This window comes from Cricetulus griseus, chromosome 6 (genome assembly GCF_003668045.3).
Source record: "Cricetulus griseus strain 17A/GY chromosome 6, alternate assembly CriGri-PICRH-1.0, whole genome shotgun sequence".
NCBI classification, from domain to species: domain Eukaryota; kingdom Metazoa; phylum Chordata; class Mammalia; order Rodentia; family Cricetidae; genus Cricetulus; species Cricetulus griseus.
The window spans coordinates 50,456,502-50,483,151 of NC_048599.1; the positions used below are offsets into that span (position 1 = coordinate 50,456,502).

Sequence of the window (26,650 nt, forward strand, 5' to 3'; positions counted from 1 at the left end):
CAACAAAAAAACCAATCTAGCAGCAGACACAATATGTAGGTTTTTGTTTCATTTTGAGAATTCCTGCATCATTCTCCAAAGTAGATGACACCTCAGCAAAACAAAAACAAACAACAAAATGAAAGAAAAACTAAACAACTCTGATCACTTAAACAAAACTATAAAAGGGGTAACAGAATGACCTCAGGACAACCTCATATACTTAAAAAGGAAACACTACGCTTCTAAGTAGCCCTCAGCTGAAGAGGACAGTGCAAAGAAAACAAAGATAAGCACATAAGTTTAATGAAAATGAAAACCATTACACCAAAACATGTGTCAAGGGTGACAGCCCCAGCATGGGTGAACAGGACAATTCCAGCTCTGGGTGCTTCATGCCAGCAAAAAGGAAAGCCTCAAACCACCCTCTATGTTCCTAGGCTCAAAAAGCTAGGCTAGAAATCACTAACAAAAAGCAAAGAGGAGGAGATAATACAGGATAAAAAGAATCAATGAAACAAAAATCATTTCTTTTAAAAAGCAAGAAAATAAACCTTTAAGAAGGCTGACAGTTGTTTTTGTTTGTTTGTTTTTGGCCCAAATTATCAACATCAAGAAGAAGCTATTTTAGTTACTTTGCTATTGCTGAGATAAAACACCAAGACCAAGGCAACTTATAAAATAAAGTTTAATGGGGTTTAAGGTTCCAGAGGGACAAAGTTTTTGATGGCAGAGAGAGGATGTGGCAGCTGGAATTGCAGCTGACAGCTCACATCTGTATTCTCAAAGGGCACATTATTATTTACCTGCAGGCTTTTCAAACAATAAGGCCCACCCCCAGGGCCACACTTCCTCCAACAAGGCCACACCTCCTAATCCATTCCAAACAGTTCCACCAAAGGGGAACCAAGGATTCAAACAGACCAGCCTACAGGAGGCTGCCGCAGTAGCTTATCACAACAGAACCCACGTTCATCTGAAACAATAAGAATGCTACAAATGCCTTTTACATCCATAAATTCAACAAATTAGAAAAACCGTGCCCCTTCCTCAAAACCCACAAACCACCAAAGTATAATCAGGATGAAGCTGGCTACCAGAGTAGTCCTAGAAGCACATAAACACAGAGAAATAGGTCTAGAATCTAAAATGTATATACCCGCCCAGAAGTCTAAGACCACAGTCTCACAAGAGAAGTCAACACTGGCTGAGCTTGTGGCTCAGTTAGTGGAATGCTTGCCTACCATGCATGAAGCCCTGGGTTCGATCTCCAGCATTGCATACAAAGGGCATAGTGGCACATGTCTGTAATCTCACCACTGGGGAGGTGGAGGCAGAGAGAGCAGATCAAGCACCAAGCACATCTTTGGCCACAGTGAATTCAAGGACAGCCTGGGCTATATGAGGTCTTGTCTCAAAAAACAAAACAAAAGAAAACAAACAAAACTCCAAAGCGTTAATGCTACTTTTCATAGTTTCTTCTGGAAATATAAGAGAGGGACTTTTCTCAAGTCATTAAGGCCTTAATATCAAAAGCAAACAGCTATAACAGATACCTCTCAAGGTGTAGAAATCTCTCGATAAAATACTCAATTCAACCCAGCAGTGTATACAAATATGTTCTGCCCAAATACAATTTATCCCAGGCATACAGAGAGAATTTAACAATGCAAATCAAACACTGTAATACACCACACCAACAAACTAACAGAATCAGAGTACAAACACATCATTAAAACCTAACTCTGAAAAGTCTCAGGAACTTAGGAGTCTAGGTAAAACTTCCTAATTTTTATTACTTTAAAGAAGTATCTTCAAAACACCTATAGCTAATATATAGTTAATGATGTTACTCTTTAGACAGAAAGCTGCCTTTACGACTGCTATCCAACATAATTACTAAGTTCTAGTCAGTGCAATAGGGCAGGGAAAGAAACTAAACACTCCCTATATGCAGATGAAACGAGTGTCTACAGGGATCGCCCAAGAAGCAACTTCATTTACTTGTGTGTATACATACACGCACATGTGGGGTGTGTCTATGATGGGGGGCACAAACTCAGAGGTCAGAGGACCCCTTCCATCTCGTTACAGATGCTCTGGATTTGATCTGTGCTATCAAATCCTGCTTTATGTAGGACTCCACTCTCAGCATGGTAAAAAAACAGCTCCACGGACAGGCTCACACACACACAGCGCACTGATCCCAATGTCTGGGGTCTTCTGTTAGACACACTGTGGCATAGATAGGCTCTCAATCTAAAGAAGGGGCCAATTGCCATAGGACGAGGGGTACAAAGAAGAATGAAAATTAACTCTGACCCGTGAATTCTGCTCTGCGAGGGAGGCACAAGCCCAAAGTGTAAGACGTTCACAAATACCTCACAGAGACGCCACTGTCAATCAATGACATTCATCTACTTTGCATTTCTACTTCATACTGACTATGCTTCAGATTGAGAATGTGCACAAAGATCAATTAGTGTGAGGGAAAAACAAATATGACATAAAAACACTAGAAAAGTCAGCCAGTGGGTTTGTGGAAGGTTTTTATTGAGACAGTCAGTTCACCAAGAAATGGTTTGGCAAATCAATCTTCCCAGAGCATATGGAGGCAAATATTAAGTAAAAGGGCAATTCATTACACTGACCTCCACAGGGTAAACAAAATGTTCTTTCAAGATATTTTCAGAAAAATCAGATATGGAGGAAACTGTGAAGACATCTCTAATACAGTATCTACCTACTGTGTATCTCTAATGAGGCTCTTCCAGTACAGTAAAGATACAAGGATGTGGGGTTCAGCTCAGTAATGGGAGACTCTGCCTTAATGAGGCAAGCCCTAGTCCTAGGTTCAATCTCAATACATCAGTGGGGGAAGGATACAAGGACACAGCCTTTCAGACACACTCTGTCTCCTATCACGTGTTGCCAGTGGAGAAGAGGAGCCCCTAGCTAAGCAGGACCTCTGTGTAACCTCCCATTTGTGTTCCACTGGGTCATACAATCATAAAGGCTCCTTTGTGAAAAACGCATTTTGCAGTAACTTATCAAAAGCACCATTGAAGATCTTAATGGTTGAGTAAAAAATATTAAACAACTCCAAAAAGATAAAGACCCCATCTCAGCTTAGCCTAAGGAGTTTATGGATGGGCAGAAGCAAGACTGTGAGGACAGCCAAGGACAGCTGGGGAAAGAAAAATCAGTTGTGGACCAACATTCTAAGTATATTTAATAACCTCATATCTGGCTAAGTCCTCTTAGCCACCAGTAATTTCTACGCCCCCCCCATCCCAACATATCCCCTCCCCAAACAAATCTCTCAAGAACTTACTGTTAAAAACCAACCTTGGCGCATTAACTTCATCCAAACCCAGTAACTTATTGTTTAAACCCATGCATTAACCTTTAAGCTATTTCCCAAACTAGCAGAGTGTAGTTAACACCACATAGGTAGAGCCATTAACTCTGCCTTAGAATTTAAGATTGTGATCTTTAAAGCTCCGCATCTGTCATCTCAAATCATGGTGAATGACATTGCAATTGGCTTCCTAAATAGTACAGGACCCAAAACAAAATAATTGTGACTATCTTCACATTAGAAAATGCACTAACTCATGCACTGTTCTAGTTAACAGGGAAGGAGAAAATATCTCCCCAGATTATCCCACCACCTGCTGAGACCATTACCCTGGTCAGCAGTATAAAACTCTAATAGCTTCCAGAAGATCTTTCAAATGCACAGGGTTTTAAGCACATATGCCAGGGAGCCCCGTTAACTCAGAATATGCTGTAGATTCTGCATACACAAGGCTACTTTATGGTGGAACAGTGGCAAGTACCAGTTCAGAAAAACACTACTACAAGTAATAGCCAAAGTAATAGCGGACATAAGACTTCCAGTCCCTTTCAGTTAGGAGAGCTTAACAGTCCCCAGAACTCAGGCAACATACAAATACACATGGCTCAGATACCAAATGTGCTAAGTGACACCATGAACGAGCTCCTGATGTCTTCTGCAGGACAGGCTAGCCTGACATACACCAAACATCTTTGTGGACGATAAGGATCAAAATAAAAACTTTTGCTTTTAGTGGAGAAGCAACATGCAGAGCCATCCCTTCCCTGGGGTCTAAGAGTCAAATCAAGTCCACAGATGTCTCAATCTGGCTTTTAACAGTGACAAAAGGAGCCAAAGTTGTCAATGTTTAAATGTTAGGGATATTTGACTTCAGAATCTGCAGACCTGGTTACAACGAGATACTGAAATACTTGCACTCTAAGATCTCATGTCCCCACAGCCATAATTGGGGACAACCTTAATGCTGACAGGGCAGTCATTCTCCAAAATATCACCGACCCTACCAGTTCTATTCCCTTACCACTTTTACTGTGCATCCCCATGAATATTTTCTGCCATTCCTGGTTAAGACTCTCACACAGATCTGGGAGTTGTTATAGGGAGAGGAGTTGGGGGAGGGGATGAGTTTGATCAAATGAAATTGTATGCATGCATGAAATCTCAAAAATAAGAACATAATTTTAAAAAGATTCTAACAATGTCTTTAGCTCTTGAAATAAAAATCTTCAATCTAATCTCATCCATACTAAATCCAATCCCTTGAAGCAAGAATGAGCTTAACAGAGAATTTGGGCATGAAAGCATCTTCAGGGTTCTGTGTTGGTTCTGATGATATACAATCTCTTCGGACACTCTCTTGGGAAATAATCAACTTGTCCTTCTCTTTCTTTATACTCCTGGTGGTTATTAAACTATTTTATATGTATGACCAGGTCTCTTTCCAACACAATGACATTAATATCTAAGCTTAATGGTTAAAACTAATTATACCATGGTTATAAGCTTTGGCTTGAAGGCTGCAGATATCAAACTCTGCAGCTCAATAGGGTGATGCTTCTACCTCCATAAATTCATTCCACAAACTTTCCAAGTTAAAAAAAAATGTTGACATCTCCAAACATCTTCTGTTTCCATCAAAATATAGAATAAGTCACTCAACCGAGGCTTTAAAATGATACCCACAGCCTTGAAACTAATATTTAAACAAGCACACACCAAGTGCCTCTATTCTTACCCAGGTATGGCTTACCCATTGCACTGAGATAATGGTTGAAGGCCTGGCAAGGAGGACTTGGGGTTTGTGTTGACTTGTCACAACTCATGGGTGCCGGACTCCTGTCTGTGTCAAAAGAGAAATACCCACTGGAGGACCGGGACAGCAGAGAAGATCTTCTCACAAAGATGAAAAGTGGGGATCTGGTAGCAAAAGGGCCAGGGCTGGCCGGTGGGGCCAGCGGGCCCTGAGGGCTGCCGTGGGGGCAGCGGTCCCCGTCACCGTCTGGATTACCTTGCGGTTCTGTTTGTAGGGAGGTAGGGGCCCCAGGCCTAAGCTGGGGAGGCCTCTCAGCAGGCTGCAATTGTCCACCTTCTCTGTCACACTCAGAACTTACATCAGAAGGTTGCTTGGCCATTTGGTCTTTTTTTCTGCAAGGAAACCGGAAAAAAAAAAAGATTATCTTCAGCAAACTAAACCATAAAATCATTTCACCTTCTCCTTAAGAATTCTAGAATCAACCTCATATGTTTGTTATGTTGTTTACTTTTCTGATTATCTTCCGAGTAAGATTAAAAGTACACCCAAAATAATTAAGGTGTTTATTTTGGTGCCGGGTGGAACTAAAGTAAGACCACCAAACAAAACAAAGTATCAACTCCATAGCTTGTGAGGTCGGTGCTCTCCCGCATAAACACAAGCACAGAAGTTTCTTGAGGAGCAGCTCAGTGGGAAGCCTACAACATTTCGTGCTTTTCGTTCAGGACAAACTTGAATCAAGTCTGAAAGTCCCAGCGGGCTCTCATTTCCCGGGTTCAGACGCGGCGCTGGAGCAAGGGAGCGGGCGCAGATGCAGAGATTGCAGGCGGCTGGCCGCCTTCCCTGCTCCGGCCCCATTGTTTGCCGAAAATGCTGAGGGCAGCAAGTCTGGAGAAGGTTTGGCAGCGGCCGTCAGTCGTAGTAAGTGCGTCACAATAGAGTTTGTAACTCTGAGCGCAGCTCCGCCCGGGTCGAGCGCCCTCGGCCACAAGGTCCCTCCGGCTCCCAGATCCTGCGCGCCACCCCAAACACGAAACCACCTTGCCAGAATGTGTACACTTCCAAATGGGGGCCTTCAGAGCCATCCCTCTGCAAGCTCCACACCTAGCTACGTGCTCTCGGCAATACCCGGCGCGCTGGTCCACCCCGTAGACTCTTTCCCTCCCCGGGCCACCACGACGAGACTCACGTCCTCCCCTTCCCTTCCGAGCGCGGTGTCCTGCGCCGATCGGATGACCCCTGAGTGTCGCCACCGAGGAGACAAGGAAAACAAAGCCGGGCCCTCGGCTCTAGAACCCCGCGCCTGCCCGTCCGCCCGCCGCCACGCTCTGCCGGGGAGCCCAAGGTTTCGCGCGCCGTGCCTCTGGCCCGCGCTGCACCGGCCGCCGCCGGGATCATCCTCCGCCGCCTCCCGCTCCGCCCCTCGCGCGCAGCTCCCGCCGCCGCGCGGGCACCGCCAGCCCTGCGCCGCTGGCGCCGGCTGCCAGTGCTCCCCATTGGCCCACGCTCGGTGGCTCCCATCGGAGCCAATGGGCAGAGGCGGCGGGGGCGGCGCCTACGGGTCAGGCAGCCGAAGGCGAGGCGATTGTTGACAAACTCGCCGCCCAGCGCCGCTCCGGCTGTGCCGGCCGCCGCGGTTCTGGCTGGAAGTTAGGGGGCCGGGCTGCTTCGCTCCGCGCCCCGCCCCACCCCTGGGCCCGGCCCGAACGCCGCGCGCCCTGCGGGAGTTCCCGCCGCCCGAGCAGCGGGACACTAGAGACAAAGCGGGACCTGCTCCCTCCTGGGATCCGCGGGGCCACGATCCCACTCCAGGCCGCTCGGGGCAAAGACCCTATCGGCCTCTGCAGTCCCGAGCCGAACTTCTCCGCAACTTCACCTGTTGTGTCCCATGTGCCACCGCCATGCACCATATATGAACGATCATCTCGGGTATCGGGTGTGTACATCCAAACTCCCGCCCCCAATGTCCAGTTAGTCCTCCACAAGCAGCGCTTGCCCGGGGGCAATAGGCCCGGTAGCTCACCGAGTCGCAAGCCTATGCGACTGGGTCCCGGTGCGATCCGGCTCCAGAACCAACCGGGCATTTAGCTGGCCGCGGCTCAGGACACGCGTGGCCTAAGTCGTCTTGGGAGGCCTATGGGGTCTCGGATTCTGTAGAATCTGTGGCCCTCAGCATCCACAGGACCCTCGCAAACTGGACAGGGCCTCCAGGGACCTCCTTGAAAGCGAGATCGGCCACTGTGGCCAAACCGTGGCTTGAATGAATTTACAACTGAAGTCTGGGCGCCTGTGATTTTAATAACCAAACCTCCGCAATGAACCCGCACCAGCGCAGAGCTGAGCCTAGCGGCCCGCGGCTAACGCGCGGCTACTTCTCCCGGGTCGCCTGGCTCGCGGCGACCTTCCCAACTGGAGGCATTGCCGGGCACCACGGAACCGGTCCTTGGCTCCAAACTGAGACTACGCGCCCTCCCGGCTCGCGAGAGATGTCTCACCAGCCCTTCGTGTGGCATCCCGGCCCAAGCCAGACTAAGGCGAAGTGCCCGCAGCTTCTGTCCCCACAACCCTATCCCAGAAGCGCCCTGCCAGGCAGGGACCTCGGCCTGACTCGTTCCGTCCGCTTGCTGCAGCCGCGCGCCAAGCGGGACCAACCAGCGCCTCCACCCGCACGTGCGACGCCAGAGACAGATGAAGGCACTCTGCGGCTGCGGCGCCTGTCTTCCATCGGTCCCCGGCCTGCGCCCCGGGAATCGCGAATCGCGGAGTGTTTACCTTGCGTTTCTCAGTCCGAGAATCAGAGTCAGACATTGGGGGGACGAGGGCCAGGGGAAGGGCGCCGAGGCGTTGGCGGCGGGGAGTAGCAGACGTGGTGCAGATGCAAGTGAGGCACAGTTCGCAGAGCGGCTGCAGGAATTCGGCGACGGCGACGGCGACAGCGGCAAGGACCGCAGAGCTCCAACCAGCTGGTGACCCAGTGCCTGCGGGGAGCGAAGTGAAACCAGCCTGGCCCAGCGACTCTGCTCCTACTGGGCCCCCGTTCCCGTGCCCAATCACCGCGGGCTCCGCCCCCCGCTCGGTCCGGCCCTCGGGGAGCCGGAAAGCAAGCCCCACCCCTCCCGCGGCCCCCAGGCCGCTGGCGCGTGCAGGCTGCGACAGGTACTGGCGAGGGTAGCCCTGCAGCTTCCCTGCAGCGCGCGCACGCCGCCCACCCCAACATGTTTACCCTAGTGACTTGGCCTGCGGGCAGCTGCATGCAAGCCCATCCTCCAACCCCCTCGAATGTACCGCCCCTCCCTGCCCCTCCCTGTCCGCCGGTAGCGGCCACCTCGCAGAGCGGAACTTAGGGGGCGCTCAGGGCACACTGCTCTGTGTCCAGGCTGGCCGCGGGCACCAGTGGGAAGTCTCAGGAGGAGCCTCTGCGCCCTTCCTTTGCGGAGCTTCTCAGCCCCAAACCATGGGGGACCAGGATGGGCACTGGCCTTTGACTGTCCTCTCCAAGAATTCATGGCCTCCGGGGAACCCAGTTGAGCAAGATGCTCACCCCTCTTCCGCCGCGCCTCATGCGGGACTCTTCAACACCGCTGCCTTCTGTCGCCATCTAGGCTCTCCCTGGTCGTGGTGTGTGTGTGTGTGTGTGTGTGTGTGTGTGTGTGTGTGTGTGTGTGTGTGTGTGTGTGTGTGTGTGTGTGTGTATTTTCCCCAGTGCCCGGTTACTTAAGAGACAGAGCTGGTGGGAAAGACAGTTGAGGAAGGGGCAAGGGAAATCCTAGGTCTACAGCGCAGCTTCGGGTCGCAATGGGCGCGAATGACAAGCAAATAAAATAGGGAATGAGAAAGTAACTACAAAAGAATAATTATAAGGAAAGATGGGACTACCGAGGAAAGACGGTTGTGCCATGCGTTGTGTTGGGAGCCTCGCAATTTATTGGGCTCACCGCCAAGAACTATCGGCCGACTGAAGCTGGCGACCGCGGAGCAGCAGAGTTCAGGTCGTGCTGGCAGACATGTGGGGGTCGAAAACTCGCCTTCACCCTCCTGAGGCTTTCCTGTCCCCAATCGAAGTCTCGAAGGCAATGGTGTCACACACCCCACCCCATCCCCTTCTCTTTCGCCACAACAGCCGGGAGAAGTTGGTCTGGAAATAGAGCGCCGGGCATCCTCAGTGTGAAGACTGAGGAATCTCGATTTAAGGGCTACTCAGTCCTCATCCAGGCTGGCAGAGAGAAGGAAGTGACCTTTTCATGAACAAGTGACAGGACCTATCGCACCAATGTCGGACCATCTTGGTAATTTCGGTGTTTATTACCGGTTCTAACGTCAGCGTGACACACCACAGCCTTAGGTTAAAGTCTTGGTTCTCAAGTGATTGAGGGAGATCAAAGAAGCTACTGGTTCCCAGGGGAGCTGGGAGGCTCGCGGCAAAGCCATGTGGGCCAGGGGTGTTCGCTACAAGAGCGCACAGGGCATTGGCATTTGCAGCCAAGTAAGCGGCAACTCCAGGTCTATCCTGGCCATGGCTGCAAGCTAGTCCTGTGACTTGGCCACTCCGCATCCCACCCATGCAACCGGGTATACCGCTGCTCCGAGAGCCTCCAGCCAACAAGTCTGCGGGCTCCGCATTTCAGCCGGGAGCCAGGCACTTCAGAATCGGACTAGAAAAGAACCACACAAGGGGGAAAAAAAGTCTTATCGCCCGTTTCTTTGTAGGAGGAGTCTGCCCCGGAGTTTTCCGATTTTGCGACTCTGAGCTCGCTAAAAGAAAAATACAGGCACTGGGTGTGCTCTTATTTAGTAGGACTTAACTAGGAAGCCGGTCTGGAAGTGGAGGCTCTTGCATCACCAGCGAACCAGGCAGTTTAGGGAGCTTCCACTAAGTGTCTCATGACATGCTGGGCCCTTGCACCCTTCTCCTGCAGCGTCAGGAGAACTCCTGGGATCAGATTTGACAGCAGAGAAGAGCTACGTGGGAAGGGTCAGTGGGTCACCCGTGCCTTCCCGATGCTGGCAACCGGATGTAGAGAGAGGGAAGCGAGATGATGGCTCGATTTGAGAATGAAACTGGGCAACCCCAAAGTCAGGACATAAATGAGAAATTCATTTCCGCCTGTGTAATCTCTCCAAATTCCAAAACCAGTTTATTGCAGCTATTCCCCAGGCCTCCCTCTCCTACCCCCTCCAAGCCGCGGGAGCACTTTTCTATTGCTTAATTTATTAAACTTTACATCTACGCTTCTCTAAAGGGCGGATTACAGTTTAGCGCGGTGAAACGCTTGTCGCGTGTCGTCCTGCAGTCCGGAGATCGCCTACCTGGTAGGACCAGCTCGACTCCAGGGTCACGCTCCCCTTTCTCGCCAGCGTGTTTCCTAGCAGAGCCGGAGCAAGTCTGATTCACTAATCATCCCTTGCTGAACTTTTGCCCGCGCTTGGAGTGGGTGGAGCTTTTCTCCACCCCTTTTGCCTGAGGGCGTTTGATTTTTATGTTTTGATTTTTTTTTTTCACCCAGCACCCGAGTTTTTCGAAGTCACTAGGAATCTGAGTCACCGATGACAGCGGAGATCTTTGGTGGCACCGGGCTCTGGGCAAGACCACCCGATTGTCTGGGGATCCAGCGCCGCGGCTTGGAGAGGCCAAGGCAAGGGCCAAGAAAAGTTACCAGATCGGGATAAATTACAGTACTCCCTGGCGTCCACCTATTCTCCTCCCTGACAACCTGTCCTGAGCCTTGCCAGACTTAGCCGGACCTCCACCTTTGTGTGACCAAAACCCCCAAGGGTAGCGGCCCTGCACCTGCCACTTAGGCCTCTGCTCCAGCTCTGGGAGCTATTTGAAGAGAACTAGGTGGCAAGCTGCGGACCAGCCACTACATTTCTCCATACGCCTGGCTCACAGCTTGGATGGCTGGGAGCGTGCCCCTTCCCGCACCAGTGTTGGCGTAGGCGCCGGGTAGAAGGCCCAGGCAGCCCAGGGCTTGAGTACTCCAGCGATTGGTGCATGGAGGTTGGTGTGTGGAATGTTGAAGGCAGAGATCACTTTCAGGGCGTCATCCTTCACCGACTCGCACAAATTCAGCAACTGCAAAACACGACACAAAGGGACAGGTCGGATGTGGGAGCGTTCACGGAAGACTTTCCATCCGCCCCCAATCACTCAGAAGGGCAGAAATTCCCCACAACACAGGAAGTTATTGTTTCTAAACAACCTGTGTCTTCTTTAAAATTTCTAACTATTTGACCGCCCCACCCCCACCCCGCCAGGTCCGGCCGAAATCTAGGTTTTTCCGTGAAGGGTCTCAGGGTAAGGGTTCTTTCTCAAGATTATCCTGGTAACTAGAGACCAAGGTCTGAGAATTAACGCTGCCTCCTCTCCCTCCCTTTTCTTCTTCCCGCCCTTCTTCTCCACCTCTGGAGTGCCACCCTCTGGCGCTCAAAGGCAACTGACAAGAAGAGCCTCTGAAAAGAGGAGCGGGAGAAAAGACCAGCCCCATCTCTCCAGAAGAGTGCTAACAGAGACTGAAAGGCAGCAGGCAAGGGTCCCTGAGACTGGAATGAACCACCAAGCAAGCCAAGGCTAGGTGCTGATCACTTTCTGCGAGCTCCAACTATGTAAAATGGATTAGCGGTCGCCCGCACTCTGCTAGCTAGTGCAGGTACATCCAAATAGACTTCACCGAAGGGAGGGTCTGTGGCCGGCCAGAGCTTTGAAGAAGTTGCACTGGCTGGCTATGTTTCTTTCATTTTCCATGATTTAGATGCCAGCACACACACACTCAAGGCAGCCAAAATAAAGGATTATTTTTCTAGATCTGAACAAGGGCAGTGGCCTGTTTTTCTTTTCCCAAAGCAGCTACATACTGCATCTCCGACTTTTTTTCAAGTGTTCATAAAGCTAGCTATACATTTCTTTGACTGACTAAATCTCAACATCCTCTGGACTTCATGGTTTATTTTAATGGTTTGAAAAACCACTTTTTCTGGGCCCTCCCTTTGTCCTTATGTGCTGTCCATATTTTAAGAGTGTTCTTGCCCTGCAACAAGACGCCCCCCCCCCCGCCCCCAGAAAACATCTCGGGTGTCCAGAAACTATAGTGGCTCTCCAAATAAAATTGAAAAATGGGAAAGAAGTGGGGGGGGCAATTCAAGGGCTTCTTCCTTTAAAATGTGCCTTATTGCACCAGTGATTTCTAGTGAAAAGCTTCGTTCTTCACACACCATGGTTAGGAACCATCAAATAAGTACTGAAAAGACTTTGATCACATTTTCAAGGTGCGACAAGACAGACTGTAACTGACTGAGATTTCCAAGTCTGTAATTAATACTCTTGACAAATCCCCAACTAATCTGTCAACTCTTGATGTCTTTAACAACACGTTTCAAAACCATGAGATGGTATACACGGCCGCTGAATTTAATGAAACCCGAAGGTTTCATTAAGTCAGCTAGGCCAACTCTTGTTATATAATCACCAATGGGGAAAACTCACTTTGAAAGAAAGCTTGAGAGAACATAATGGGTTTGGTTTATCTAATGATATATATAATATATATATAATATATATATAATATATGTCAGAGGTAGAAATTACAGAAAGTGATTCTATTTGTTATAAGGAGAAGGAGGAGGAGGAGGAGGAAGAGGAGGAGAACGAGAAGAAGAAGAAGAAGAAGAAGAAGAAGAAGAAGAAGAAGAAGAAGAAGAAGAGGAGGAGGAGGAGGAGGAGGAGGAGGAGGAGGAGGAAGTGGGTGGTGAGGAAGAGTATTTCTATACTCATAATTCTCCAGGATTGACCCTACCCCAGACACTGGAAAAGAATATTAGACTGCCTAGGAACACCAAACATTGACTGGCAAGATAGTTTATAAATCTCAAGGTCTCCTTTCAGCTTTCTCCATCCTTTCTGCAACAGAACCCTGGCTGTATATAGATAGAAGGACGGGGAAGCGCTCTGTAACCCACCCCACATTCATCCAGATTCACCTATTAGTAAGATCATAATCATTACCTTCCTTTCACTTCCAATATTTAAATTGTAGTCCTGTCCTTTGTTGTGGGCCATAATGGACTTGAAACGCTTACATGCACACTGCACACTGAAGACAGTCATAACCTCTTACATCAGGAAGCTGTTGCAAAGTTTCAGAGGCTTCAAAAATGAAACCTGAGCAGGGACTGGAGATATGGCTCAGAGGTCAAGCATACTTGCTATTCTTGCACAGGACCTGGGATCAGTTCCCAGCACCCAAATGGTGACTGACAGTTGTCTGTAACTCCAGTTTCAGGGGATCCAGTGCTCTCTTTTGACATCCCTGGGCACCAGGGACACACATGGTACATATATATGTAAGCAAACACTAATACAATAAAATAAAAATAAATCTTAAAATAAAATAAAAACACAATCCCCTTAATACAAAAAAAGAAGTCCTTGAGTAGGGCCTGGAGAGATGGCTCAGGGGTTACAAGCCCTTCATGCTCATTCAGAGAACTGTAGTCAGACTTTCTTTGGGCTGCCAGCTCCCAAATAATGACAGAGACTTCTTGTTAATTATGGAAGCTTGACTTTAGCATAGGCTTGTTCCAAATTAGCTCTTATAACTTAAATTAACCTGTTTATGTTAACCTACATTTTGCCACATGGCTCATTACCTGTCCTCCATACTACATGTTCAACTTCCCCATGTCTCGCTGGTGAATTCCCCATGTCTCAGATTCCTGCCAGAGTTACCATTTCTCTCTGGAAGTCCCTCTTGCTTAGCTATTGGCCATTCATCTCTTTATTACACCAATCAGAAGGCGCCTTTCACACAACATAATCAACTAGAGACAGAGAACAGAAGTTTGGTTCCCAGCACCCAGGTCAGGTGGTTCACATTACCTCTCCTGACCTCTGCAGGTACTTGTATGTATGTATATGGTACAAATACAGAGGAGCAAACAGACACAGAGACACATAAGATAATAAGTAGCAAATAAGAAAGCAAGCAAAAATATGAGGATCTAGAGTGTGGATATATTATATTACTATGTAACCTAGGGGAAAGGATTCCTGTCTTCTTTGGCTCCCTGTGCCCACCTGCTTGCACTAGTTTCTTCTTCTCCCCTGTTTGACTCTCCCAGCACTGCCATACCCAATAGGATAGGATACCTAGCACCACCTTCCCACCCTCTTAGCTCTCTTATTTCCTCTCAGCAAGACCCTGACAATATATGAATTTGCAGGGTGTGGCATCCCATCACTGTTTGTACCCTGTACACAAAACTTTCCTGTTTCTGTGTGTCTTGCCTCTGTTTCCAGCTCCAGATGCTTTTGGGGGAAACCAAGTTTAAATGCATGGAGAGATGAATAGCTAATCAGATGAGTTCCTTTCCTGCTTGGATGTTGTGCTAGGGTGTCTATATCTATCCCATGAATTTGAGAGGACATATGGCTCATTTAGCCAGTAGAATGAGGAAAAAGACAATTCCACCACCTAGGCCTTAAAGATGCTGGTGCATTCCTAGTCTTGTTTTCCTATGACCCTGATACCACCTTCTGTCTAGTATCATCTGCTGGGGGATGGAAACCTAATGAAGAAGGAACAAGGAGCCTTGACCAACAGCCACTGCTGATGCTGTCAAAAGGTCACTTTGCCCCTCCCAGCACTGTTGAACCCTCTTGACTGTAACCCCAGGATTGATCATATTTAAGACCTAAAGAACTGCCAAGGCCACAGCCTCAGAATTGGAATTAATCATTATTGATGGCTAATGGCCAGAAATGCAAAGCAAATAAACCTGCTATAACAATTATACCCCTATTTTTAAAAGGAACCAGTTGGAGTTGACTTCCATCATCTAAAGGACTATTTGGTATTGAGTAATTTCTAGTTCATTATTTTCATCCAACTTGATTTTTGATGAACCTGGCTATTTGGAGAGAAACCAAAAAAAGAGGAGGAATTGGGGCTGGGGATGACTCAGCAGTCAAGAGTGCTTCCTGCTCTTGCAGAGGACCCGAATTCAGTTCTCAACACCCACATATGGTTTTAAGTGCCTGTAACTTCAATTTCATGGGATCCATGTGTATGTATACACACAGACACAGAGATACACATGCACATACATAAAAATAAAATGAATCTTTTTAAAAAGCAAAAATATCCTCAAGGGTGGAGAGATGACTCACTTGTCACAATGCTTGACACAGACAGACACACAGACACACACAGACACACACAGACACACACAGACACACAGACACACACACACACACACACACACACGAGGACCCACACCTGTGCTAATAAACAAGAGATAGCACATACTGCTACAGGAAGCATCTGCCATGACAGAACTTCTGGTGGAGGTGAGGATTCCTAGGGATTGTTGGCCAGACAGTCTGGCCCACTCAGTGAGCTCCAAGTTTGGTGAGAAATCCTGTCTCAAAAAAAAGAGAAAGAGAAGAAAAACAACTGAGGAAGACACTGGATGTGGACTTTGGCTATCACAGGCGCACATATATGGACATGCACACCCACGCACACACACAAGGACACACACACACACAAAGAAACAGGAATCTTCAAATAATTGAGAAACATTGTTTTATCTAAAGATGTGATGGGGATAAAATTCAAGCTACTGGTGAAATGACATTTCTGTATTACTTATGTTTTGTTTTTGAGACAGGGTCTTACCGTGTAGACCTGGCTGGCCTGGAACTCCCCATGTAGACCAGGCTATCCTCAAACTCACAGACATCTACCTGACTCTGCTTCTCAGGTACTGGACTAAAGTTGTGTGCCCCCTTGTCCAGCTTATGTATTATTTGTGGCTGTCACTTAATATCTTTGCTCGTGTTGTGACATATAACTGCTATTTTCACTGAACACCCAGAGGCCTTGCTCTGGCTCATTCCCCACCCATTTACTACTCTTAAGTTTTCTACCTTGGTTAACTCTGTCAACTTGATTGAATTAATAAACTTCTATAACATTCACGAGATACACCTTTGTGTATGTGCATGTATGTATGTGTGAGAGGTGAGGTGTGGGGGTGGGGGTGACAAGTTCTGATGACTTTTAAGGAAAGGATTTTTTTTGAGCCAGAAGAGCTGCTTTGCATGCAGGCTGAACCACCCCATAGGCTGGAGAGCCTGGCCTGAAAACAATGGGAGAAAGGAGAAAGCCAGCTGGGCACCAGGATCCCCATCCACTAAGATGTAAGCAAACTCCTGCTGCCATGCCTTCCCTACAAGGATGGACTGTATCCCCAAGATGTGAGCCTTCCTCCTCTGAATTGCCTCCTGTCCAGTATTTGGTCACAGAAATGAGAGAAGTAATTCAAGTTGCTTAGCCCTTATAAAGGCAAACACTGTCTCATGGGGGGCTGGAGATTAAGTCCTTCCACAGATAACCCATCACCTTAGCCACCCATCTCTTTGTTAGCCAGCACAAAGGCTGACATGCCCAATATGCTCACACAAAACATAGCCTTTCACAGGACTCTGAGATTCTCTCTCCCATTTACCCACCCATGTGGAGACAGGGCTCTTCTCCTGTCTCTACTGGCCACAGGCCCATTGCTAATGGAAGGATCCAGCTTCAGCTTGCTGGAACACCCACATCCCCCACCCACATCCCTGTTTCAAGAGCACATGCTAGCTCATGGTGTCTTCTATAGTGAAGATCCAGTAGAACAAAACAGAATTCCAGCGGGACACTCTCTATATCCATTTAAATTCTAGAGGACAGCATTTTGCATACTTGGAAAAGTGACATTTGAAGGGGCCACCTTCTAACCTGACAGCAGCATCATCACTTCACTCAAGTTAAGTAGAGAGTGTGAGGACAGACTTTCAGACCTTCAAAATGTTCTTCCTATTGCAATGCTTTTCAACTGAGTAATAGCATTCAACTATTTACTAAGAATTCCTAGAAATGCCCACTTCAGTGAAAGAGCAGGCTTTGAACCTCAACACTGTCATTTTAAACAAGGTCCATTTCTCATCACTAAGAGGTGTCACATGACGCTTGCATGGATTGAGCACAAAAATATCATTATTACTGGGCTGTGGAGATGACTCAATGGTTACAGTGCTTGCTGACCAAGTTGGAGGACCCCAGGGCCCATGTGAATGGCTGTTGGTCATGGAGGCCCATCTGCAATTTCAGCCTCAGAAGGCAGAAATGGGATCTTCAGAGTAAGCCTGCTAGCAAGACTAGCCATAGCAATGAATTCTGGGTTTCTTTGAGAGACCTTGCCTCAATGAATAAGGTAGAAAAGGATCAATTAAGGATGACTTTGGTATCAACCTTGGGTCTCCACATGCATGCGCATACATATGAACGAGTACACATGTGCCCATATACATGTAAAAACAGGCATGTATACACATACATGCCACATACACATGAAGATGGAAAAGTGATGGTGATGATGGTGATGGTGATGCTGCTGCTGCTGCTGCTGCTGATTTGTGATTCACAGGCTTGAACCCAGGATCTCATGTGTGCCAAGTAAGTATTCCACCCCTGAACTACAACCCCAGCCCTTCTGTGATTATTGCCACAGATTCTCTAGTTAGCAATAAATATGACTTTTTAAAATATTCTCTGGCATTTCCTTTACTGAGAGTGCTTAATCACCACTACCTAGAACAAGAATGCTGACACAGAGGCATCGACTTTAACCACTTAATAAAAGTGTCTGACATTGATTCAAACTGCTGCTGATTCATACGAGGACAAGTTTCTAAAGAAGTGCGCATCGCTTTCTCTTCAGAATACAGGAAACCATATGAAAGTATTGGCAATGGAATTAAAGTAACCACAGGGCTGCGCTTGGTAGCATTTTTAACAGACAAAGGCATTTACACAAAACGAGAAAGAATATTCAATTAGGTGGTTATCATAGAGCTGCTGTATTAGTTTCACATGTTTTAATACCAAAGAATATGGTATTTTAATCAACTGATGGTTTAACCTGATAAGTACATAACCAAGAGGGAGTGATTTTCAGTTGTAAAAATTTCTTCAAGGGCAGAAGCCTCACAAACCACCAGAACTAAATATAGCCATCCATTAGGTGTCCCCAGGGAGAGTTTCTGAGACTAGGATACCTTCTTGCAGATACCAAAATCTATGGGTGCTTAAGTCTCTAAGCTAGAAATGTGGTAGTATCCCTGTGCCCATGTCCTTGCCAGACTAACAGTCAGCAAACAGACCTGCTGGAGCAGTTTCTGCTACTGTGGTTCATGTTTCCCAAGTCTAGCTATTTTAGCTCATCCTGTAGAGTCTCTCCTGCCTGAAAAGCCCACACTGCCACCTGTCTGCATTCTAGACACAGCTCACCCCATGTTTGGGTGGTTTTAGTATTAACTGTTAAAAACTGAAGACAGTTCACATATCGTTCAGTGAGTGGCTGATTATTCAAACTGACATATAACTATAGTGAGAAACATTACTCAGTAATTGTAAAGCAGACTCTTGATACATAAAACAGCCTTGATGTATCTCCAGAAAATTGTACAGAAGGGGAGAGCTGATTCTAAAGTGTGTGTTATATGAGCCAACACTAAAATGGTAATTATGAAATGAAGAACAGATTGATGCATGTGACCTGGGACTAGAGAGAGAGAGAGAAAGGAAGAGAGTATGACCATAAAAGAGCCACAAGGGGGATTCCCATGGCGATGGAAGCACACTGCATCTTTTCTGTGTCAAGGCAACTGTATCCAAATCCTGCATGCGATGTTCTAAAGCTTTGCAAGATATTACCAAAAAGGGAAACTAGGTAAAGAATTGTGAAACAGCTACACGTGAACTTGTCATTCTCCCCAAATAAAACATTTAATTAAGAAAGAAAACCAGCTGGGCATTGGTGGCTCACGCTTTTAATCACAGCACTCGGGAGGCAGAAGCAGGCGGATCGCTGTGAGTTCGAGGCCAGCCTGGTCTTCAGAGCGAGTGCCAGGATAGGCTCCAAAGCTACACAGAGAAACGCTGCCTTGAAAAACCAAAAGAAAAAAAGAAAACCAAATAAATCACAGAATAAATTTCAAGTTAGATTCTAACAAGAGAATTTTATGTATGACCCAGAAGCCACCTCCTTTGATTCTTAATGCTTTTTAGTTGGCTAAATTATCCCAGAATGAACACACTTACCTATCTCAAAGGTTAAGAAAATAGAACATCTGCCTCCCAAAAGACTTTCAAAAAGTTTCCTGTGCTCATACCTGGCATTTTTATTACATTTGCTCAGCACTAACCCATCAGCTTAACAGAATGGGTGGCTATGGCTATGATGTGAGCCTATGGCTGCATTGAGCAACTAGCTGTCTGGGAAGGGAGGATTCAAGAGCTCCAGTTGCCCACAGATGTATTAGTTCCCACAAATCAATCTTGTCCCTTTTCTGTCACCCCTACATGATAGCCTTGCCTGGTTGCTAAGTCCCACGAATTTTGAGTCTCCCAGGGAAGTGGAAACTCTAAGCTCTGCACAGCAATGCTTTTTCTCTAAGATGAAAGAGCAGGTAGGGTAGGGGGAGGCAGAGGGGCAGGGGCACTGGGGAGTGGTTAAGAGAATTTACTGTTTTTGCAGAGGCCCTGCGTCCACATCTGGAAGCTAACAACTGCCTATAACTCCACTTCCAGAGCATCCATCACCCTCTACTGGCTTCCTTAGGTAGAGCATGAACATGGCACACATAAAACCCCTGCAGGCACACACACATACCTGTGCATAAAATAAATGAGTAAATCTTAAAAATAGTAATTGAAGGGAACAGGTGACTTAACCTTCAGAACATGAAAAGCAACAACAAACAGATTTGCTTTTGTAAGTGTGTTAACTTACATCAAAATGGATACACTGGGGACTATTTGTTTCTGTTTCAAGTGAAATCCATTACATTTTACAGGAATCATGATAAAATCATTGTCCATAGCTGAGACTGGGGTCTGGTTGGATTCATCTCCTGAAAGGTCTTTTTGATACAACACAGTCATTCTTAGGTAAAAATTTCAACCATCAGGAATTTGTGAATCCTGGGTTGAGGGGGTGAACCCTGATGAAGAAGAGTGTCCCAAATGCCCAGCACATGAAGCATCTCCCTGGGGGGCTCAGGGTGATGCCTCTGGCAGAACCCAGAGGCTGGAGATCTGCAAAACAACTTGCCTCCGCTGCAGTTACAACACTCTGCTCTTGAACGAAGGAAATAGAATGATCCACAAAGCTCCACTGTGGGCATGATGTCTGACCAGGTGGCTGCCAGGTGAACATCAGGACTGGGGGGCTGGATATGACCTCACAATCTCCTGTTACTGGTTAAACCCAAAAAACCAAACCCCACTCTTATTTTCTTAACCTCAGCTGAATGACTCCATTCATCAGTTCAAGCTTGTATTTCGTGCCACTGAGGTGCATGCAGGGGTCAGGAGGGGAAGGGGGAGGAAGAAAGATCCCCTGACCTTAGCAGTGATCTGCAGCACTAATAGTCTTTCAATCTCTCTGTTTCAAGCTTTGGTCTGAGGAAAGGATGGTTGGCTAGGAGCAATGCTCTAGTTGTTGCCTGCTATCACCTGGAGGGACACAAGTAGTCCTACAGGATCATCAGAGGGTTCAGCCCCATTCTGGTTATCCTTTCAATTCCAACCAGAGTGTAAGCCTTTCTAGTTACGTGTCCAGTGAGATCATTCCAAAGCAATGCCACCCCAACATCACATCCCAGTCCTTGACCCTGGCCCTGGGCAGGCCCTGTGTCTCCTTTCCCTAGCAGACAAATAGTCCCACTGCCTTTACCCTTTGATGGGGATGTCACGGCAGTGTTTCTGCACGTCAGCACTTTGCAGAGGCACACCAGATGACTTTAAACTGGTAGGAAGCAGGAATCGTTCCACACACTTCTTACAAAGGAAAAGAGAGTTGTGGGCTTTAGGGCCAAGGAGCCTTGCCTCAGTTTCCTACTCCTGTGGGTATTTTCAACATCCACTGCTCAAAACCTCAGCTCATGCTGCCTTGGCTCTTCCCATCTGAGCATCTGCTGAGCTGCCTTCATCCAGGTGGCTTGAGCAAAGGGAAACAGAGATGGGAAATCTAAGTGTTCTTCAGAAAGAACATCCCATGGAGCATGGAAAGCAACCGAGGAGGTATCTACAGCAAGGGAAGGCTCCATGTGCCCTTTCTGAGCTTTGCGAGTGAGTGGCATACATTCTCCTGGAAGCTAAGATTAAGGAGAAGAGCTGGTATTCCTGACATCATCTTTCCTGCTTGCAGCTCTTCCCCTAATTCTTTTCTAAGTTTTTATTCCCAAACCTTTTAGCCACCAGACAGTATTTGCATTTATAGTCTATGATTAGTTAAAAATTAATGAGTAATTTGAATGAATAAATACACCACATATAAATAAATAAATAAATAAATAAAGTACAAATGCAATAAATGAGCATTACCCATCTCCTGAATTCAAACAGCAGCCAGGGATCTTTGCTTTAGGGACATGGGGTTGGCCACACTGTTTCACATCCTTACTCCAAGCCAAATCTAAGAACAAAGCCCTGTGCTGATGGCACTGGGAACTAATGGAAGGGTCCATCAATCACCAGCCTTGAATGCTTTTCCTTCTCAGCAATTCAACTATTTGACTGACTGAAATGAAACTGAAACTCTAGCCCTGGGGGTCATTCTAGTAGGAGCAGCCGCAGCCAAGGGCCCAGATCACACACCATCAGCAGACTCAGGTAGCTGGGAAATGACTCAGTCAGTACCCACCATGTAAGGATGGGGACCTGAATTTAGATGACATGTAAAAACCTGGGCACAGTAGCACGAGCTACTTTAGCTGTAGTGCTAGAGGAGGGGTAGATGTTAAGTGGAAACCCTGGAGCCTAGTGGCCAGCCAGTCTCACTGGTCAGGGAACTGAGAGACCCTGTCTCAAAATATAGGATGGGGAGCAATTAAGAAAGAGAGTTGATGACACTAGCCTCCACGAGAATGAATCATCCCTTCCTGCGAGGCCGACTGAGGCTGCCGGTCTGCTCTACTTCCTCTTGCTATTGAAGCAAAGCAAGACCTGGGCTCTGCTGGACACATCTGTGGGTGCATTGAAGAAAACAGCCTAAGATCATGGGAGAAAGACTCAGGTGGGCTAAGCTCCAGCAGAGATGTGTACTAACTCAAAATAGAACAATGTGTGCTCGAAGTAGGGCAATGTGCTTGAATGTAGGGGTAAGAGTGTCAAAAATTCTCGGACATAGTCCTGGCTGGTATTTCTTTTCTCATTTCATGAACGAGGTTTTGGTGTTTGACCACTGTGACTCTCACGGGTGATTTCCCTCTGAGAGGTAGAGGGTCAACCCTCCTCTCGATGGGCCTGGGTTTCCCAAGCCTCCCCTGCATGCCTGGCAAATCCTTGATACTCATTGATATCTATATTTCCAGTTCAGCAGGAAACAGAATTGATGTTGGATGATGCTCTTGTGCACTGTAAAGATTTGCCACTCATTTTGGTTTAATAAAATGCTGACTGGCCAGTAGCCAGGCAGGAAGTATAGGCTGGGCTACCAGCCTAGGAGAATTCTGGGAAGTGGGAAGGCAGAGAGGCAGTTGCCAGCCAGACACAGAGGAAGCAAGATGAGAATGCCTTGCTAAGAAAAGGTACTAAGCCATGTGGCTAAAGATAAGAATTATGGGCTAATTTAAGCTGTAAGAGTTTGTTAATAATATGCCTGAGCTATTGGCCAAACAGTTTATAATTATTTAAGCCTCTGTGTGTTTATGTGGGAACAAACGGCTGTGGGACCAGGCAGGACAAAAGATTCTGTCTATTTATCTCCACCACACTGAAGAGGGTCCTCTTTTGACCAGCAGCCCACAGCTAGGCTGTGGTTCTCTCAACACACACACCAATTGGAAAGTTCCCTTGGGCATTGATTTTGCAGTGTGATCTGACCACATAGCCATTTGTACTTGGAGAGAAGACTCTGTATGTTCTTGAGGGAGGGTCACAGTTTCAGAGCTGGTAGAACTGACAGAGCAGGGTGGCTGTGCCCGGGTCAGAGAGCAAAACGACACCATTCCATTCACTTCTTGTCTACTTCAAAGGGTGCCGTGAACTGGGCCTAAACTAGAAAACTGCGCATGAATTTAAATTTGCTGATTTCAGAAGTTAACGTCAGAATTTTATGTTGTTAATGAAGTTTGGGGCTGCAAAGATGGTTCAGTGTATACGTAGCAAACACTTTACCTACACAAACCCTAAGTGCTTATGTGCTTACATGTGGAGACCAGAGTCATCAACTCTCTTTCTCAATTTCTCCCCATCCTTTATTTTGAGACAGTGTCTCTCTCTCAGTTTTCTGACCAGCTAGACTGGCTGGCCACCATGCTCCAGGGTTTCCACTTACCTCTATCCCTCCTCTAGCAATACAGCCATAGGTATCTAGTGCTACTATGCCCAGGTTTTTACATGTGATCTGAACTCAGGTCTCTGTCCTTACATGGCAGGTACTGACTGAGTCATTTCCCTAGTCCTGTGTGCTGAGCTAGAGTCTTGGATGGTTTCTTAACTTCTCTGTTTGTTACTTTTTCTTACTTATTAAATGGGGATTCTATCTACCTTGAAGGTCTTTGTGAGAATGAACAAAACTTTCTTTTAGTACAAATATGTGCATTTCTAGTAATCAGTAGACCATAGCTTTCATTGTAACTTCTGGGCGTTCTGGGAGGCCGTAGCACCTGGATTGAGTCCAGGCCCATTGTGCTTTGCCTTGTTGTTGTCTTGGTAAACATTGTAATTTGGGATGCTTTTATATTTCTTGAAAAGTGCCAAAGACATCCAAAGAGTTCTCTTATGCCCTTTACACAGTTCATCTAATGTTAATGTCTTACAAAGCTCTAGACCATTGTAAAAACTAAAAAGCAGCATTTGAGCATGACTATTAATTAAACTACAGCTGTCATTCAATGTCACCATTTCTTCTACTGAAGTCCTTTTCTGCTCCCACGATGTCTGATTGGTCTCTTAGAGTTTTTCCTGGTCTTTTTCTACTCCCCATTTCGGGGCACATTAGTCACGTTGTATGGACCACCTTTCACTTTGGCTTTGCCTGCTGTTCATTTTCCCACTTTTAAAGTTATGGTTTCAGGGAAGAAGGAAGTGCTTTCTTAGCATATGGTATTGGAGGCACATGTTATGAACACATCCTGCTATTGGTGAGAGTAGCATTACTCACTTCCGTACAGTAATATCTGTCAGGTTTATCTTCTGCATGTTCTCTGTTTTAAAAAAGAAGATTTATCTTTAATGTTGTGTCTGTGTGTATTTGTCTCGAGAGCCATGTCCTAAGAGGCCATAAGAGGGTGTCAGATTCCCCTGGAACCAGATTACACACCTCTGTGAGCCTCCTCACACAGCTGCATGTTCTTTATAACTGAGCCATCTCTCCAGCCCCAATCATTTAGACTTTTTTGTCCTAACCTTAGAATTAGCCATTTCCCAAGACTTTTTGCTCCTTTTATCAACAAGTGGTTAGAAGCCAAGCATGGACTTGAAGCCTGTTTTCTGGTGCTTGCTGGCACCATTTTCTAGCAAGCATACTAATAAAGGCTGGCGTTGGGAGGATACAGGTTTCTCTGACTTTGGGCTGGGACTTTTTCACTCTGATCTCCGGTTTCCTCATCAGTGGGTGTGGAAAAACAAAAACCATTCACGGGTGGTAGGATTGTCAGGAATGATACAGATAGACTAACTGCTTCTGAGAGTAGATGTTGTTTTCCCACACCAACTTTTCTGTTGAATATTATCAAAATATTTGGGGAAATTATGGGAAACACCTTCAAAGCATCAATGATTTGATGAAACAATAAAGACAATTTTAATAAAAAGGGAATCTGGAGAAATAAAAAAGAAATTGCATTTTCACTGAAGCCATATATCATTTCCAGTGGATCTTAACTTTCATTTTGACAGGAGGACAGTGACTGAGGAAAGGGCAGGAGGTCAAAAACAATGAATGTGCACAACAGAAGATAACTAGACACACATCTGACATCGTAGGAACAAAAGCTTAAAGATGAAGAACTTGAAATTGTTGGCTAAAGGCTATAAAGCAACAGTATGTTAATGTATAGAGAAATAAAGGGCAATGTGAAATACATTTGAGGAGTAGAGACTAAAATGTGCCACAGGTAACACAACAAAGAAAGAAGGGACCCATTCAGATAAAAATTTAACACCTGGGATAAAACCCAGGGGAGGGGGGTGGGTTACCCCCAAAAGACAATCACACCTGAGGAGTCAGGGAACTTGAAATACTGAGGGAAACACGTAGGCCGCTTTCAGGAACACAGGGAGCCCCCGTCCATCTCATGGAATTTTCAGAACCCTTCTTCTGCTGGGCCTCTTCAATTGACTGAAGACCCCAAAGCTACTGGTGAAGCAAAGTTCATGATTTTAAGAATGACTTGAGGCTCCTGTAAAGGGTTTGGTGCAGGCGGGACATGGTGGAGCTATACCACCTTCCCTGTTCTCTCCCTTTGAGAACAATTGCACGTTCCAGGTTGGCAGCCTAGAAATCTGACAAGGAAGCCTTTGAGTAACCCCAGGGAAAGCTAGTTCTGAGGAGGCTGGCTGCTTCCTCTCACTTCCCAGGATGCTGTGAGGGTCCCACGGTTGACAAGTGTGGAAGTCATGTTGTACTATGAGAATACTAGAGCACTTCCGTGTCTTACATAAAAGGTGGTCTTTATTCAGCTTTCCTTTGCTGTATTTTTCCTTCTAATTTCGCACTACTGGTGGCATGGGTTCAAATATTCCCTTATATAATTTTTTTGTTAAAAAATTTTCAGAGAACATCGTGAGTACTGTATTACATTATCCAACCCCTCTCCCCAGTCTAACTGCTCTTATGGCCCCCATTCCCTCTCAAATTCATGACCTCTTCCTTAATTATTATTGTTACTTACATACATATATAAACACACACACACACACACACACTCACATATATGTAAAAATCTGAGTCAATTCAGTGTTTCTTCTATTTACACGTGTTTAGGGGTGATTGCTCGGGATTAGATAAGCAATCATGAGCTTGTCCCTGGAGAAAACTGATTCCCCTCATTATAGCAGCCATTGACTGCCTATACCTCTTCCCCTAGAGGTGGGGGCTGGTGAGATTCCCATCCCTATTGGCATGCCAACTGCTGTCATTGTACAGGTCTTTTTCAGGTGACCACACTGCTGGGATTTCATGGGTGCAGCTTTCCTGTCCTGTCTAGAAGGCACTATTAAGTAGTATTCTGGTTCTCTGGATCTTACATATTTCTAGCCTCTCTTCTGTGTGTATTTTTTTTAAATTAAAAAGTGGTTTCCTTAGCCAGGCAGTGGTGGTGTACACCCAGCACTTGGGAGGCAGAGGCAGGTGATCTCTGAGTTTGAGGCCAGCCTGGTCTACAGAGCATATTCCGGGACAGCCAGGTCTACACAGAGAATCCCTGCCTCGGAAAAATAAAACAAAACAAACAAACAAACAAACAAACAAAAACAAGAAACAAGAACAAAATATGTGGTTTCCTTGCT

The 26,650-nt window shown here is 46.5% G+C and overlaps 2 protein-coding genes across 5 annotated transcripts in view; both read right to left on the reverse strand.

Annotated features, from left to right (window-relative positions):
* Bcl2l11 (BCL2 like 11) overlaps positions 1–10,494 on the reverse strand; it is a 42,384-nt gene extending 31,890 nt beyond the window's left edge. Inside the window, exons 1-3 of one of the 4 annotated variants that reach the window (XM_027421855.1) lie at positions 6,283–6,506; positions 5,349–5,485; positions 5,091–5,180 (exon numbers count right to left, since the gene is read on the reverse strand). In XM_027421855.1, the coding sequence (XP_027277656.1) occupies positions 5,091–5,180; positions 5,349–5,485; positions 6,283–6,491 (436 nt within the window). In that variant the 5' untranslated portion in view covers positions 6,492–6,506. Of the gene's footprint in view, positions 1–5,090; positions 5,486–6,282; positions 6,507–7,865; positions 8,000–10,400 lie in introns of those variants that run through there. The other 3 variants (XM_027421857.2, XM_027421856.2, XM_027421854.2) reach the window with 3 other exon arrangements.
* The window catches only part of Acoxl (acyl-CoA oxidase like), a 268,047-nt gene continuing 249,262 nt past the window's right edge, over positions 7,866–26,650 (reverse strand). The window contains 2 exon segments of the mRNA XM_035446222.1: positions 7,866–8,071; positions 10,401–11,166. Coding sequence (XP_035302113.1) covers positions 10,978–11,166 — 189 coding nt within the window. The 3' untranslated portion in view covers positions 7,866–8,071; positions 10,401–10,977.